At 34.8% G+C, this 15,997-nt stretch overlaps 1 protein-coding gene across 2 annotated transcripts; it reads left to right on the top strand.

The window, feature by feature from the left end:
• Positions 1-2,422: 2,422 nt before the first annotated feature.
• nudt21 (nudix hydrolase 21) lies at positions 2,423-15,808 on the top strand. 2 transcript variants are annotated; one of them, XR_015514225.1, is made up of 7 exons: positions 2,423-2,683; positions 5,015-5,215; positions 5,424-7,679; positions 7,785-8,083; positions 8,686-8,761; positions 8,849-8,963; positions 15,434-15,808. XR_015514225.1 is itself a non-coding variant. In NM_201117.1 (7 exon segments), coding segments are annotated over 7 exon segments (687 nt in total). In that variant the 5' UTR covers positions 2,439-2,564; the 3' UTR covers positions 15,456-15,808.
• Positions 15,809-15,997: the final 189 nt, after the last annotated feature.

Genomic DNA, 15,997 nt, shown 5'->3' with positions numbered 1-15,997 from the left:
TTTGTTATTTTCTGCATTTACAATATTACTCCTTAAACAAAGGAGAACAGCAAAAAGCAGGACTCCATGTGTATGTTCATTACCTCTCTGTATGCCAATTTCAGCATTCAAATGTTCAGTGTCAAATGTACATCCACAGCCTTGGAGGACTCCCTTTCATCTTAGCTTATGACCATCGTCTAGGATTTATTTTCAAGAAAACTGTGAAAGGAAAGAATACTTTTAGCTTCAGAAGTAATGCACTAAATAAAATTGACAAAGTAACACGCCTTTTCAGATTTTTTTGGAAGGGAAAAGTGTTTACTTGCCGAATTAGATAAAAGCATCAAAAAATATTTTGATATTACATTCCATGAACACATTTAACATTTAGTTTAGTTCTAATTTTGCAGTGTAAATAATTTCATTTGATTTGTAAGTCCTACAATACCTTGGTATAACTTAATGCAATATTCAAGTGTAAGAAATTTGAAAATAATCCATTTAATTAAACAAACAATTTGCTTACAAGTAGATGCGTCCCTACCCATCACAGTGACATCACTCACTCCATTGGGTGCATTGTGTCTGATATAGCATCGATGAGTGATGCAATCTCAGCTTGCATCATAAAGGCTGCATCCAGATACTATTGGAATAATGTCACCAACATCTCATACTGAATTGACTGAATGTTTTACTCAGGCACATTACACTAAAGCTGTAAGTGGTATGGACTTTGAAGTGTAAGAATTTTCCTTAAACCTATTGTTCAAATTTACTACTCAATTGGTGGCTGTTTTTTGCCCCATTGACTTTCATTATAACAACTTTTTTTTTGATTGCAAAACCATGACAGCAAATAATCACCCACTCTTGATTGCTGCTGGTTTTCCCTGTTGAGAAGAGGTACAATTTGCCATTTTTCCTTTTGATGATCGCTTAGGACCATTAACCCTTTAGATAGGCCTGTGCAAAAACATTTCTGGCTTTTATATGGAGCTCTATGGAGTAAAAAGCAAATAATAGTGTGCATGCAGAAAGACACTTACTGTGTTAAGTATTTTCTGAAAGCTGAGGTGTTTATTTAGATTTTCTCAGACATATCAAGGTATGTGCACTAAGCTGTTTTTGCACTGCATTATATACTGCTTAAAGCACAGGTGTCAAACTCAGTTCCTGAGGGACCACAGCTCTGCACAGTTTAGCTTAACCCTAATTAAACAAACCAGATTAAACTAATTGAGTCCTTCAGGTTTCAGGTAAGTATATCGAAGCAGGGTTGAAGCTAAACTGTGCAAGGTTGCGGCCCTCCAGGAACTGAGTTTGACATTCCTGGCTTAAAGAATGGCAATAATTGATCACATGTTTAGCAAAATATGCAAGTGATTCAGTGTAGGCTAACTTTCTGTGCCTACAACACAGGTAGAAAAGAATTCTGACCCAGATATGGCATATATCTGGCAGTGCAGGCATTTGTCTGGCACTGGCATACAGCATGTAGGCCAAACATGGCCCTGGTTTGGCAGAGGTGGCACCGTCTTTAAGACGGCACACAATAGGCCTACTCGGGCCAGATGTTAACAATTGATATATGAGCCATGAACGTTAGGCTTATCTTGACCCACATTTAAAATACATTTTTATTATTTTCAAATAAAGAAAAAAATTCTACCAAGTACCAATCATCGCTTCGAGAAAAAGCAAGCCCATAGCATGCCTAAAGCGCAATGATCCCTGAGTATATCAATCTCATTGCAGACGGGATACAAAAACATATCTGGTGAAGTTTAGGCTCAGTTATGGGTTATTAACTTGTCTGACTTGGCCCAGATATTGTCCATGTTTGGTCCTTGTCTAAAAGCCAGAATTGGTCCACTCATATACCATAATTTACTGCCGCAAGTGGGCCAAGCAAAAGCTGATTATGTGGGCCAGAGATTTTTTGATATGTGGGAATAGCACAGACTGATGATGTTTTAAAAACACCAAAGGTCCGTATAAAGTATTAAAAAAACTGTTCTGTTTACATTAAAGCAAAAATTAGGCTACTTATACACAAAGCAATCTTGCAAACATTAAATGGTAAAATTCCCTAAATAACTATTAGAATTACAAGCTATATAAGTGGTTTAATTGTTACTGTCTTTTTCTGATTAATACATGGTTTAATAATCTAGTTTGGACATTTCTGTGGTATTCTTGTGTTTGTGATGTCAGGCTAACAGACACCAAAACACGCCTTGTAGCAGGCAGAAGAGTGTAATAAACAACCACAAACCCTCTGTTTGAAGGGTAACAGTTAAGGGTTTGAATCGTGTCTGGATTGTTCAAACCCACTACTTATAATGTGAAAACAACTCTTGCTCATAGATCAGATGAGAAAAATCTGAAGAGCCGAAGCACACGGTCGTAACACAGGAAGTAACCCAATGTCCCGGATGTGCTTTCACAGCAGAGCGCCGTATTCCAGTTTTCATCGAGCGCTAAGGCTGTGCAATTCAATCACAGTAATAAAGTAATCAACGTGGAAAAAAACGCGATTAGTGCAAATATTAGGAAGTGATTTAATAATCCGTCATACGATGTCAGTTGTACCTCCTAATCGATCATCTACCGGTTGGCCTCGAGGAGTAAATCAGTTCGGCAATAAATACATTACCCAGGCGACTAAACCCCTCACCCTGGAGAGAACAATCAACCTGTGAGTAACTTGAACTTAAAATTCAACACTACAAACGATATATGCGATTACTTAAACAAGCTTTAATGGTCGTAAATCCTAGTGCTGCTGCATTGTGCCTTTCGTGTCAGTACGTTAGCATTGTTAGCGTTTGACCATGGCAGACTACCGTAGCTTCTTGCTGCCAGCTCTTGTTTGCTTGCGTAACAATACAGTCAAATATTCAGAGTTTTGTTTTTTATGTGGCAAAATGCATGCACATTTATGGCAGTGTTTACATATGCAGGGATATTGAAATATAAGAGTTCGATATAGTTCTTATTAGTTTTGTATTCCATATGTTGCAGTTAGCATTGTTCTCGGTGATTTATCCTAGGGCTCTTTGCACATTTATTCGAAAATATCACTAACATTAGTCGACAGGCGCAATGTCATTGAAATGTTATTTCATTATTTGTGGTTTATGGTGTTATTTGTTATTATTTTGGTGTAACGTTAAGTGTTATGATTTAGAAATCAAACAGTCGAATTTTTGAGCAAGTTACGTAAACAAATCCCAATCATTGATTAAATTGAGTGACGGTAGATTTGTTATTAGAATTGTTAATTTTGTAAGGCTACTTGTACACCAATGTTAATCAAATATTAATATGAATTATCTTTAATGTAAATTCAAATTTGATATTGAAACCCTTATTTGGCAGTATTATTTTTAATTTGTACAAAAAGCTGTATGAAAACACAATGGAATGAAACGCCCATAATAGGCGAGCACAAGATCCAAATTACACTTTGTATAAAATTAATAAATGATTGCTCTTTTAAAGGTAGGACCTGTGAAATAAAATAAAAAGTAAAAATAAAGCTTTTTAGATGTTAGTTTTGAGGATATCTATAAGCTAGTGTGCTCAAACAGTGACTCAATTTGCGTTATAAGATATATACACATCTAAAGCCCGCAGTTTGTCACTTCCGCCTAATCTATGATTATTCATAGGTCACTTCATGTTTTAGTTACTCACCAAATCTTGACCAATCAAATGCTCTCTAGTATCTGAGCATAAACCCCACCCCCTGCCAAGATGGTTCTCATTTGCTATTCATTTGATGCCTTAAGCTCAAACACTCTCATTGGCAGAGATTGTTTGTGATAAAAACAAAACGCTATTCTCTGTTTTTATTTTCTAAAGGGGAGGAACTGCCACCATTTCATTATGTTTCAGTTGAGATTACCTCAAACATGGAATATAAATGCCCATTTCAAAGCACTTCACAAAACCTTTAAACATTCAAAATACCACAGATTGGTAATGCCTTCTGGTCAAAATTAGAGCAGCACAATATTAGGAAGAAATTACCAAGTGATATTTTAATCCTCTGCGATGTACATTGCGATAATTTTACTAGATGAAATGAGTAGGTCTATTCAAAAAGAATTCATAATTTAGGTGATTTATTAAGGGAGTGCTTTTGCAATAATATACAGTAACAAACCAATCACAAGCTTTGATAAATACAGTTGGGAATCTGGCATAATTCAGACGCACAGATAGATGAACCATTGGATTTTAATCACTTTTTGAAATAATTATGATGAAATGCAACCTCCATTACATAAATTGTGACTTTTTGTGACCCCTTGATATGCAACCACTTATTTGAAAGCAAGATTCTTAAAGGTTTTGAAGCTTTATGGAAATTTACATGACTAGCGGCTAGGGCTGCACTGTATTTGAAAAATCTAACATTGGGATATGTTTTTGTTCTGTGACATAAATTGCAATATAAATGCAATTTTACATGACTATTTGAAAAGAATTAGAAATTTTAGATTGATTGGGATGATTTTGTAGAAGAGTGCATGCATAAAAAAATAAGAAACAAGCATAGAAAAATTCAATAAAGAAAAATACAAATTACATAAACAGTGTTTTATTGTTTTTGCGGAGTCAAGCTGTATTTAGGTGTACAGTAAATGATTAATTGTAAAATAAAACAAGCAAATTCATCATTATTATTTTTTAGTTAAAAGCTGTACACTTTCTTCGGTCCACATGCTGTTAAAACCCTCACACAATCACAGGCCTCAAAAACACTTGAAAAATTGTAAATTATAACCCAGACTCAACATTGCATATACTCGTGATTTGACTATTGCGAATGTTCACATTGCGATATCAATGCTGAAACGATATATTGTGCAGCCCTACTACTAGCGGCCACATATAGTGCTTGCCATCTTTTTTCCCTCATTATTTTGTTATGATGCTATGTTTTGTTTTGCAGTGTGTGGATCATTAAAGCTTTATCACACCTCAATTTAAATGAAATAACATGTTTGTTTTTCCAAAGATACCCTCTCACAAATTACACATTCGGCACCAAGGAGCCGCTCTATGAGAAGGACAGCTCGGTAGCCGCACGCTTTCAGCGGATGCGGGAAGAATTTGAGAAAATCGGGATGCGGCGGACTGTGGAGGGTGTTCTGATCGTGCACGAGCACAGACTCCCTCATGTTCTGCTACTTCAGCTGGGGACAACCTTCTTCAAACTGTAAGCTGGAGATTGTGTGTTGTGGATGTGATGAATTCAATAGAGTGCTGCTGTTTAAGTGGTTAAGCTGTTATATAAAGAAACCTATCTTTAAGTATTCCTACTTGTTGTTCACTATTTTTCAATGGCTTGTTTGCTTTTCTTTATATTGTTTTGTTTGTTCATCTATTGTGAGTTTGAGTGAGTGACAGTTATTTTGTTTTTACAGCCCTGGAGGCGAGTTGAACCCTGGAGAGGATGAGGTGGAGGGGTTGAAGCGACTAATGACAGAGGTATCATTATTTTTCTGACTGTGTGCAAAGCTACACTATACTCGATTCTAGGGCTGCACTTGCTGCAAGTCTATATTTGAAATAATGAACTTGAGCTCATGATGATAACTCACACATGATTAGGTTGAAGTGCTTTTTTACATCCAGTTGGAAACAGACAAACGTGGTAGTGAAGCATAAAAAAATTATGTTTGGTAATATAAATAGTAAATAGAAATAGTAGAATTTCTGAATGATGTAATGGCTTCAAAAAATTTGCGTTTGGTTCACAGAAATGATTTGCGCATCAAAACATATTTACTTTTCTTTTCAATTCAAACAATAGAAGCTAAAAACTAGGGGTGTAACGATACACAAAAGGCACGGTTCGGTTCGTTTCACGGTTTTGGAGCCTCGGTTCGGTACGGTTCGGTTTCTGTTTGCTGTGGGGTTAGGGTTGATGTCATGTTAACAGCAATGCTAAGGGACAATTCACTTAATAACAAGAACATCTTACCTTTTTCTTTATTAACTTTGTCATCGCATTTTTAGTACAGTCAGGATACCAGAGTAAACAACTAGAATTAAATAAATACCTCCAATATAGACTATAGTCTGAAAAAAAACTATTCTCTTTAGTGCAGCCATCTTAACTAAGTAAACTAAAATTAAATAAATAACTGCAGTGTAGACTAGTGAAAGATCTTCTTCAAAAACACCATAATATCCACATTCTCCGATGAGAGGCTTGATCTCTGTGCAGACACAGACGCTCATTTTTGATTATATGGTTTCATTTAGATAGATAGGTTTCCATTTAAATTAATGAAAAATATACATATAATATGTTTGTAAAGTGTTTTTTCATGACATATTCACCAGTAAAATACATTGCGGTTGTGTCTGAAACTAATGTTAGGGTTGTAGCCGGCTGTATGTTTGCCTCCCGATCTCTCACTCTCTCTCTCCCGCTCCCTCTATGCCGGTTATTTATGTAGGTCCGCCTTCATGACAGCTGATGGGTCAGGAGACCGATCTATCATCATTTGGCGACGCAGCGCGGAAATGTAAAAAGCATGTCAGGAAGAGCGGGAGAGAGAGCGCTTTTTCCTTTGATCTCGTTTTTCGTGTATTTTTCTGACATGATTATGATTTTTGTTGTTTTTGCTTAACTTTCGTTTGGGTAAAATTATTTTGCATTACTTTTGCCCACTTTAAGAAATTTTGTGAGGTTTGTACATTTTTATTTCAATTGATTTGTATATTATTTTTTAGCTCCGCTCCTTCCCGACAATATAGCTGTATCTCCTCAAGTTCAGTCTTAGTGTAAGGTGGATAGGGAAAATGTCATACGATTTCCATTTTGCAAACACGTAGAAAATGTATTGTTAAAGACATCAGGTAAGAGGTGAAAGTCATCTTTGTTTATTTTATTCAGTATAGGGAAGAATGCGGCGCACGATGCTGAAGACCTTTTTTTCTTTTCATCAGTTTTAGCGAGATAAGGGGTTATTCATGAGTTAGAATTGTTTTATTATATTTATTTCTTTTGTTTGTCTTCACTATCACCCCCTTGCTCGAGTTTAACTAATTTTTGTTACTTTTGTTTGAATTTGTTACTTAATTATATTATTTTTATTAGTGTAAATATTTCTCTTTTTTGTATATTTGGGCATTATTCTGGTTTTACTTTTGTACATTAAATCACTTTTGTTGGCAGTTCTGTTGCTTACACCCTCACATTGTAAAATTACCACACTTTTTAAAATGTTTTTCCTTTACAAGTAAGTTTCGTGAAACAGTTGAGACAGACAGGCAGGCGCTTTGTCTACGACACAAATTCTATTCCTGTACTCAACTGGAAAACCAAAATGTTTCCACACAGATGACTTAAATGTGTCTGGGGGATCTGCAATTTCAGTACTATGTGAAGCAGCCATCCTGCGTCCAGTAGTAACGAGTGTGATGCTTACTCAAGTCACATGACATAACATGCACTAAAATACTAACTTTAGAATATAATATTTAGAACAAATTCTCATTACTAAGACAATTTAATCAAATATTATAATAAAGATGTGTTTAAATTGGTTCAATTAGTTAGAGACAAGTGATGTCAACCTCAACAATGGGCAGCAGGGGGCGTGAGAGTACCACGGTACGCCACGAGAGTTTCGCGATACGTATCGTGGTTGGTGTATCACGATATTTCGGTTCGGTTTTAATATCGTTACACCCCTACTAAAAACATGCTGGATAAGTTCGAGGTTCATTCCGCTGTGGTGACCCCAGATTAATAAAGGGACTAAGCCGAAAAGAAAATGAATGTCCCAAAATTATTATTTTATATATTCATATCATATTGTATGTACATTATACATGTCTGTCTGTCTGTCTGTCTGTCTGTGTCAAATATATACGGTATATGTGAGCAGATAAGGCATCTAAACACTAATAAAGCTAGTTTAAAAAAAAAAACTTCTCAAATGAATAATAAATTAATAGTGATTCTCATCTTTTTGTCAAGATTTTGGGACGCCAGGATGGGGTGAAACAGGACTGGGTCATTGATGACTGCATTGGGAACTGGTGGAGACCAAACTTTGAACCACCTCAGGTATGTAAATATATGTTTCTCTTCCCTAGCCAAAACAATCCCTGCATGAGTAATGGTATATTTTAATGATTTATGCTTGTACTAGTATGATTTACATTTTATTTTGTTGTTTTAATCCTGTAATGCCTGACGCATCAAAAATAGGTGGAAAATTTTAATATTATTGGATCTGAAATGTGTAGTAAACCTTGAAACAGAATTTAAATACAAATTGTCATTTATTATGATCTATATATTATACATATTACATTTCATGCGTCATGTGGTCAGGCTTACAAATGGATTGGTGATTTATTTATTATTTTGCTCACAATTGTGTAAATTATGTTCATTTTAGATACAAAATCATTTTTGCCATTAATATTTCTGAAACATTTCCAACATTTTTTTTAATGGACATCTTAAGGTCTTTTTACTTCACACTATGATTGGCAAAAAAGCTGATTCTTGCGTACATTTTGTTTACCTCTTACAATAAATTTGTAATAACACAGGCAATAATTTTCTGTCTGTAATTTTGCAAATTTACAAAAGTTATGCTAAGGCAACTGTAATGTTAAATGCATTAAAGTTTAATGTTAAATGTCCATTTCCCCCCACAGTACCCCTATATTCCAGCACACATCACTAAACCTAAAGAACACAAGAAGCTTTTCCTAGTACAGCTGCAAGAAAAAGGTAGGATGAAAAATTATTTGTTTACTCAATCCACAATGTGTGAAGAACTCATTATACAGTTTAACCTCATGTGTTGTGCGTCTTCAGCATTGTTTGCCGTGCCAAAGAACTACAAACTGGTGGCTGCTCCGTTGTTTGAGCTTTATGATAATGCTCCTGGTTATGGCCCAATTATATCCAGTCTTCCACAGCTACTGAGCAGGTAAGATATGACTTCTTAAAGTGATAGTTCACAAAAAAATGAAAGTCCTGTCATTATTTACTCTTTTCCACTTGTTCCAAACCTATTTGAAGTTTCCTCCTTCTGTTAATGAAAAAGAAGATATGTTGGAATTTGTGATTCAAATTCTTGAAGATTCCAAAGATTGTTGGAAATTGAGTTCATTATAGTAGAAGTTAGATCTGCACAATTAATCGTAAAAAGTTAGCGATCTCGATTAGCCCCCCTAGACGATCTTAATCCAGCATTTCTATATTTTCAAGTTCAGGAGAGAAGCAATGGTGGCCGCACAAGTCTTCACATTGTTATACATGTATTGTTTAGCAATGTGGACACCTCCAAATGGTGTTGAAAGAGTCACATACTGTATTTAAAAGATGTAATTTAACTCATAAATGTCATTTCTGTTCTCATGTAATGTATTTGCGACCGCAACATCACACGTGACGTGAGCTGACTGTTACCACAGGGAGTGCGGGTGGGTGCACCTGCGCCTCCTAAATGAAGTTTTTTTTAGTAAACAGAACCTGCATAGGCTGTGAATACCAGGTAATTAAGTTGTAAATAACATTCAGTTTGTGGCACAGAGTGATCGTTTGGGAGCCGCGCGGGAAGTATATAAGACAAATACCCACCCAGTCTTCTGTATTTACGAAAATCATGTCAGTGACCGATTTTAAGCAGAAAATTACAGATTGTAAGCATATGTCTCAAACACAATAATTTAACATCAGAATTATCATCAGTATTAATGACCAGGACAAATCTAAAGTCTGTTCAAGTCCACCATTTCAAGTTTATACAAAATTCAGCATTTTAACCAACAGTACAGCTACACAAAGCCTATTGCTGTTTTACCACATGTTTCAGAATAACAATAATAATAATAGCCTACTAATATTAACCTTTATTTTAGGTCTACAGAATCGTGAGAAAATAGTGATCTTTATTTTAGGCAAAAAAAAAATTGCGATTCTCATTTTACAGGGTCCCCGCGGGTCCTTAAAAAGTCTTAATGTCTTAAATAAAATTTTCAATTTTTAAGGTCTGAAAATGTCTTTAATTCTGTAATTTTCCATAAGGAGGTCTTAAATTTCATGTGGGATCTTAAATATCATGTCCGACTCGTCTTATGGCGGCAAATCAATGCCAATATAAATCGAGCGCAGCGGTGATGTTTGCGCGCGAGGAGAAGTGAACCGTGAGCAGATTACAGGTCTACACGCGAGAAAACTACAGCTCGCGAGCGCACAGGGGATCTTCACACATCATCATCTGTGCGCACGATGTACGCTCTCGCGAGCGAGGTCATGCCTACAGCGCGCGCGCGATCAGTTCTCTCCGCTCGCTCGCTGGTTCTTCTCTCTGCTCGCGCGAAACATTTTGGATTTTTGTGAGTCCTAGGGCGGGACTTGGTTTAATTCTTATCTCTAACGCTATTGGCTACTCTACCTTTCCAGAAGTTAGCCGGGATTGGACGCAGGTAAGCTAGTCTCCCCATTAAATAAAAATATATAGGATATCTTATCATAATGTCACAGTGTGAAACTAATAGACTTACTTTTTCAGTAATAATAGGTGACGACTTAGCTTTCAATAATGAGATATTTCTTGTAATAATTAATCTCATAATAATGCCTATTCTTACCATCATGACCAAGTCATATAATGACATATCAAAATAATGAGATATATTCTTGTAACAAACTTTATTACTTGGGAGAGAAAGAGAGAGTTAAACCATGTGGCAAAAGATCTCTCCATTAAACAGAAATTGGGGAAAATATACATGGGCTAATAATTCAGGACGAATAATTCAGACTTTAAATGTGTGTTTTGAACCATTTGATGAAGTTTAGCACCTACATTTAAACTGAACTCAAGCCAAACGTGTTCAAATTTATAAAAATCTTTTTTTTTTCTAAGACTCATTGTCCTTGACTCATTTTCTATGAAGAACAAGTCAGAATAAATTGGATGGACAATAGTATACAAAATAGGCTATACATGCATGCAGTGCATAAAGTACAAAGGTTTATAGTAAATATATTGCCATTAGTCTGTTATTCCACTATACAGGTAAAGTCAGAATTATTAGCCCGCCTGAATTAATAGCCCCCTGTTTTTTTTTTATCCTAATTTTTATTTAACGTAGAGAAGATTTTTTCAACACATTTCTAAAAATTATAGTTTTAATAACTCATTTCTAATAACTGATTTATTTTATCTTTGCCATGATGACAGTAAATAATATTTGACTAGATATTCTTCAAGACACTTCTATACAGCTTAAAGTGACAATTAAAGGCTTCACTTGGTTAACTAGGCAGGTTAGGGTAATTGGGCAAGTTATTGTATAACGATGGTTTGTTCTGTAGACTTTCGAAAAAATAAATAGCTTAAAGAGGGTAATAATATGGACCTTAAAATGGGTTTTAAAAAATTAAAACAGCTTTTATTCTTTCCGAAATAAAACAAGAAAAAAGTGGGCTACTAATTTTGACTTCAACTGCATATGTGACCTTTAAGATGTGGGCCTGTCGTATAGAAAGTGGTATTTGTATGCCTCTGAAGTGGAATGATGTAATGGATAGTGAGTAAAGCCAAACGAAGATTGTAGAAATTAAATTGTTGCTCAATAGGTGGCGATAAACACCCATCTGAATGTCTGTCACTGTATTTTTTATGTTTAATTGGGCTAATCATTTTTGATTGAAGTCTTTATATGCAGGTTATTCAATCATTAACTAAAAATGAGATTGAAAAATATATATAATATATAGATATATATTTTACACTGATCTATATTACAAACAATGTTAACAATTATAATAATATACAAAGCTGCACTGCACATATAGTATGCATTGTATGGAAAGATCTAAAACGCAAATAAACTCTTCTGAAGACAATATTTCCTAGAATGATTATGCCCAAGTGTAATAATGAGCACTGCTGTTGTGGTTAATAATGAAGTAAAATACAACAAACCAGACAAGTGCTGCACGGACAAATCAAATGGGTTCAGAAAGTCATGTTACAAGAATGCAAGTCATTATTTTAGAAGATTAATTTATTATTTGACTGTTTCTCGAGATTGAATCCTCATAAAGTTCATAAAGTTCTCAGAAAGTTTCTTATGATTATGACTTGCAAATTGTATATATATATTTAACGGCGTGATCTTTTAATTTATATTGGCATTGATTTGCCGCCATAGATTTACCGCCATACTTCACCACATCATTCTGTGTTGACACACCGAACATTTTCCTGTTTTTTTTTTTTTTGTTTTGTTTTTTGTTTAGGTAAAGTCTTAAATTTTCATTTTAGAGGACTTAAAAAGGTCTTAAAAGGTCTTCAATTTCCTGTTAAAAAATGTGCAGATACCCTGTTTTAGCCTGAATTGTGCAGCTCTAGTAGAAGTATTTCTTTCCTATAAAAGCTGCATTCACACTATTAGCAACTTGCAGCGGCAAGCGGCCATTCTTTTTTACGGAGGACTCGCAACCTTTGCTGACCTCTGTTTACACGAGTGACAGCGAACATTGGCTACAAAGTGGCTGCTAGTGTGAATAAGGCAGTAGGATGTCAGTGGTTACCATTTTCCAACTTTCTTCAAAATATCTTCTATTTTGTTCAATAGAAGCTATTGAACAACTTCAGGGTAATTAAATTAGGGCTACACAATATATTGTTTCAGCATCGATATCGCAATGTGCATTATGTGATGAATAGATTATTTATTGAATATTACAGCAAAAGATATATATATTAATTGTTTATACAATGATCACCAAATTTTGATTGAGTTTGATTGTTCAATACCTGTACCTGAATACTGTTAGACTCCACAATAAAACATAAGGCACTGTTTGTTTAACTCTCTGCTCTGCTGTATTTATATATGCTTGTAATTAATTATAATTTATGCAAACACACTGCTTAGAAAAAGACTTGATCAATTGGCTGTAAGTTGGTACTTTCCAATGGAGGTGCACTACTTGCACGACATGCACATAATGCACGCATTTTCCAAATACACCTTGTTGAAAAACATCTGGGGTTCTATTTTGATGATCTAAGTGCATTAAGGGCGTGTCAGAATCCACTTTTGCTATTTTATGTGTGGAAAAATTCGCTCTGCGCCATGGCGCATGGCCTAACAGAGTTGAGCTTATTCTTTTAAGGAGTTATAGGTGTGTTCTGTGAATAAACAAATCAGAGTCTCATCTCCCATTCTCTTTAATAGTCAGTTGCGTTGCATCATAGCGCGTTTGCTATTTACATGGCGGACTTTGTAAGTGGAAAAACTGAATGCATCACTAGCGAGAAAACAGTTAAACAAAGCATCTACAGCATGAGAATGAGAGATAAGGCCTCCTCATTATTTACTTTCACTTTCACTCTCGTGGATAGGGAAACGTGTTGTACACACAGACACCCTTTAGCCTATTAAGCGCAAACGTTTGTTTCAAAACTATTTCTAAATTCAGTTCTAAGTTCCAGCAAACTAATAAATGAACAATAATAAAAAAGTATGTTCAAAAAACTTATATCCTAATACACATGCTATGCCCAATATGGTTTAAAACATAAATATAATAATAAAACATAATAATATGCATATAAAAAATAATACTGTTCGTATTATTCGAAATTAATAAAAAAAAGTCGCGATCTTGATTCGACCCCTTAGACGATCTTAATCCAGCATTTCTACGATTCTGTCAATCATATTTTCAAGTTCAGGAGAGAAGAAAAGGCGGCCGCATGAGTCTTTTCTTTGTTTCACATATAGTGACATGGACACCTCCAAATGATGTTGAATGAGTCAAATACTGCATTTAAAAGGTATAATTCACCTAAAAATGAAACCAAAAGTGAGCACATCATTTAAATGATCATATCGCAATTTAGAGTTATGATTACGACAAGCATTTGATGTTTTTTCTTTTATAGCGAACAGAGTTATGTATGAAAATAAATGTTTACAGTGTCAGTATAACTACTCTAGCCTATATATTGTTCAATATAATCTGATTATGACAAATGTCTGATTTTACCAGTGAATAAATTTGTCTAATATGACAGATTGCAAGCATATATCTCAAACATAATAATTGTGTATGGTAGGGCCACTGAACTTTTTCAAATGCCTCAAACACACCGCGATTCAAGATGAAGTAAGCAATCTGCGTCACAGTTTGTATGGAATATACACATTTTAGTAATAACGGTAGACTAATTACTTCAGACAAACATAGCGCATCCAAACACTGCAGCACTTTTTACCTTTCTCCATAAACTTGAGCTGCAGCAATGATATGTCTGCTTGGCATCCAAAGAAAACGGTTGATATGCCTAGTTTTGAGTGTCGCCAATACAGTGTGATTGCAAAGTCCATTGAAAATGGTGAAGGTAACCACACTCTCGTGCTTGTCATTTCATGTCAGAATCACAACATAAGCGAAATGAGTCCCATGGCTAGCAGCAGTGTGGAGATTGTAAATAAAAAAGGATGTAAGGATGTCGCCAGAGTGGCTTTTTGGTTTCTTTTCTTGTGCATCCAGCCACTAGCTCCCCATCTGAAAGGCGAAAGGGGAATGTAGTCAACTTCACAATGTGTAATGTTGCAATGTGTACTTGAATAATGATGGTTAGTTCTTTACTTGAAAGCTCAGAATTGATTATTATAATTAGTTTTGTTAACAGAGTTTGAGGATTACTGTATCATTATTATTCACACCTTAAAGTTAGCTTTGATTGTTCAGCGTTTAGGCCACAGGTGTCAAACTCAGTTCCAAAAGGGCCGCAGCTCTGTACAGTTTAGTTCCAACCCTAATCAAACACACCTGATGAAACTAATTGAGTCCTTCAGGCTTGCTTGGAACTTAACTGTGCAGGGCTTGGTCCTCCAGGAATTGAGTTTGACACCCTTGGTTTAGGCTTTACCATTGCACACACTTTGTAACATTTTATTTATTTAACAGGTTTAAGATTCTCTAAGAATTCTGTTTATTTTCTTATAAAAAGATCAGATATTTAGTTAAAATATTTTAGTTTTTGATTATTAAAACTGTTCACCTTAGTAATGTTGATAAATTAAAATAAAGTGGTTGAATAAAAAAAACTCTTAATATTGCTAAATGTATTGTTAAAAAATATCCAATTATTATTAATACCAAATGATATGAAACATGGTATCATGATAATTTTTTTTTGCCTTAATCCTAACCCATATAATGAGTGAAATCTTTTCAAATAGAACTAGTCAATGCATCTGGTGGAATTGCATTCATATTGCAATATATTTTTTTGCAAGAAAACAAAATATTGCAATGTCAGATTTTCCCAGTTTCTTACAGACTTAGATTAAATGTAAATTTGCAGGCTTAACATAAATGCATGTTCTTCATTGTGATCTTTGTCAACTATGTTCCACTTCACAGGTTTAACTTCATCTACAATTGAGAAGCTGAAAGTTTTGTCATGAAGCTGTCTCTGTGAGCGCAGCTTGATGATGGTTGAAGTGTTTGGCTGACGGCGAGGTCCATTGAGGTTTCCGGAATCTCTCAGCTGGCCTGTTTTCATTACATTGATTTGGATTGCATAGAAATGTGTGGATTATTGTTTTTCTCATTTATAGCTACATCGCAAGTCCCTGTTATTGAACTTTGTCATAAAGTAACTACATTTTTATGTTTGACTAAGTGGTGAATACAGTGTCTTTAGAAAAAAAAAATGTTCCAGTGACTTTTTTTTTTTTTTTTTTTTTAAACCTTGTATATTTGTCCGTGCTTTTTATAATAAATGGTTCTCTTGGAGATTATGTGGAGTTCATTTATTATATTTATTGTTGATAGATATGAAAGGTGAATTTGGTCTAGGGAAGGTTATGGTACAGTATCTGAAATCAAATTGGTGTAAGTTAAATAATAAAATGTTTTTTTATATTTAGAAGTATCAATGAGCTTCTTAGGAGGCCGGATTTTTATATATATATATATATATAT

Source organism: Danio rerio, chromosome 18 (assembly GCF_052040795.2).
Source record: "Danio rerio strain M-AB ecotype USA chromosome 18, GRCz13ab, whole genome shotgun sequence".
Taxonomy (NCBI): Eukaryota; Metazoa; Chordata; class Actinopteri; order Cypriniformes; family Danionidae; genus Danio; species Danio rerio.
This window is presented reverse-complemented; position numbering and strand designations above follow the sequence as displayed.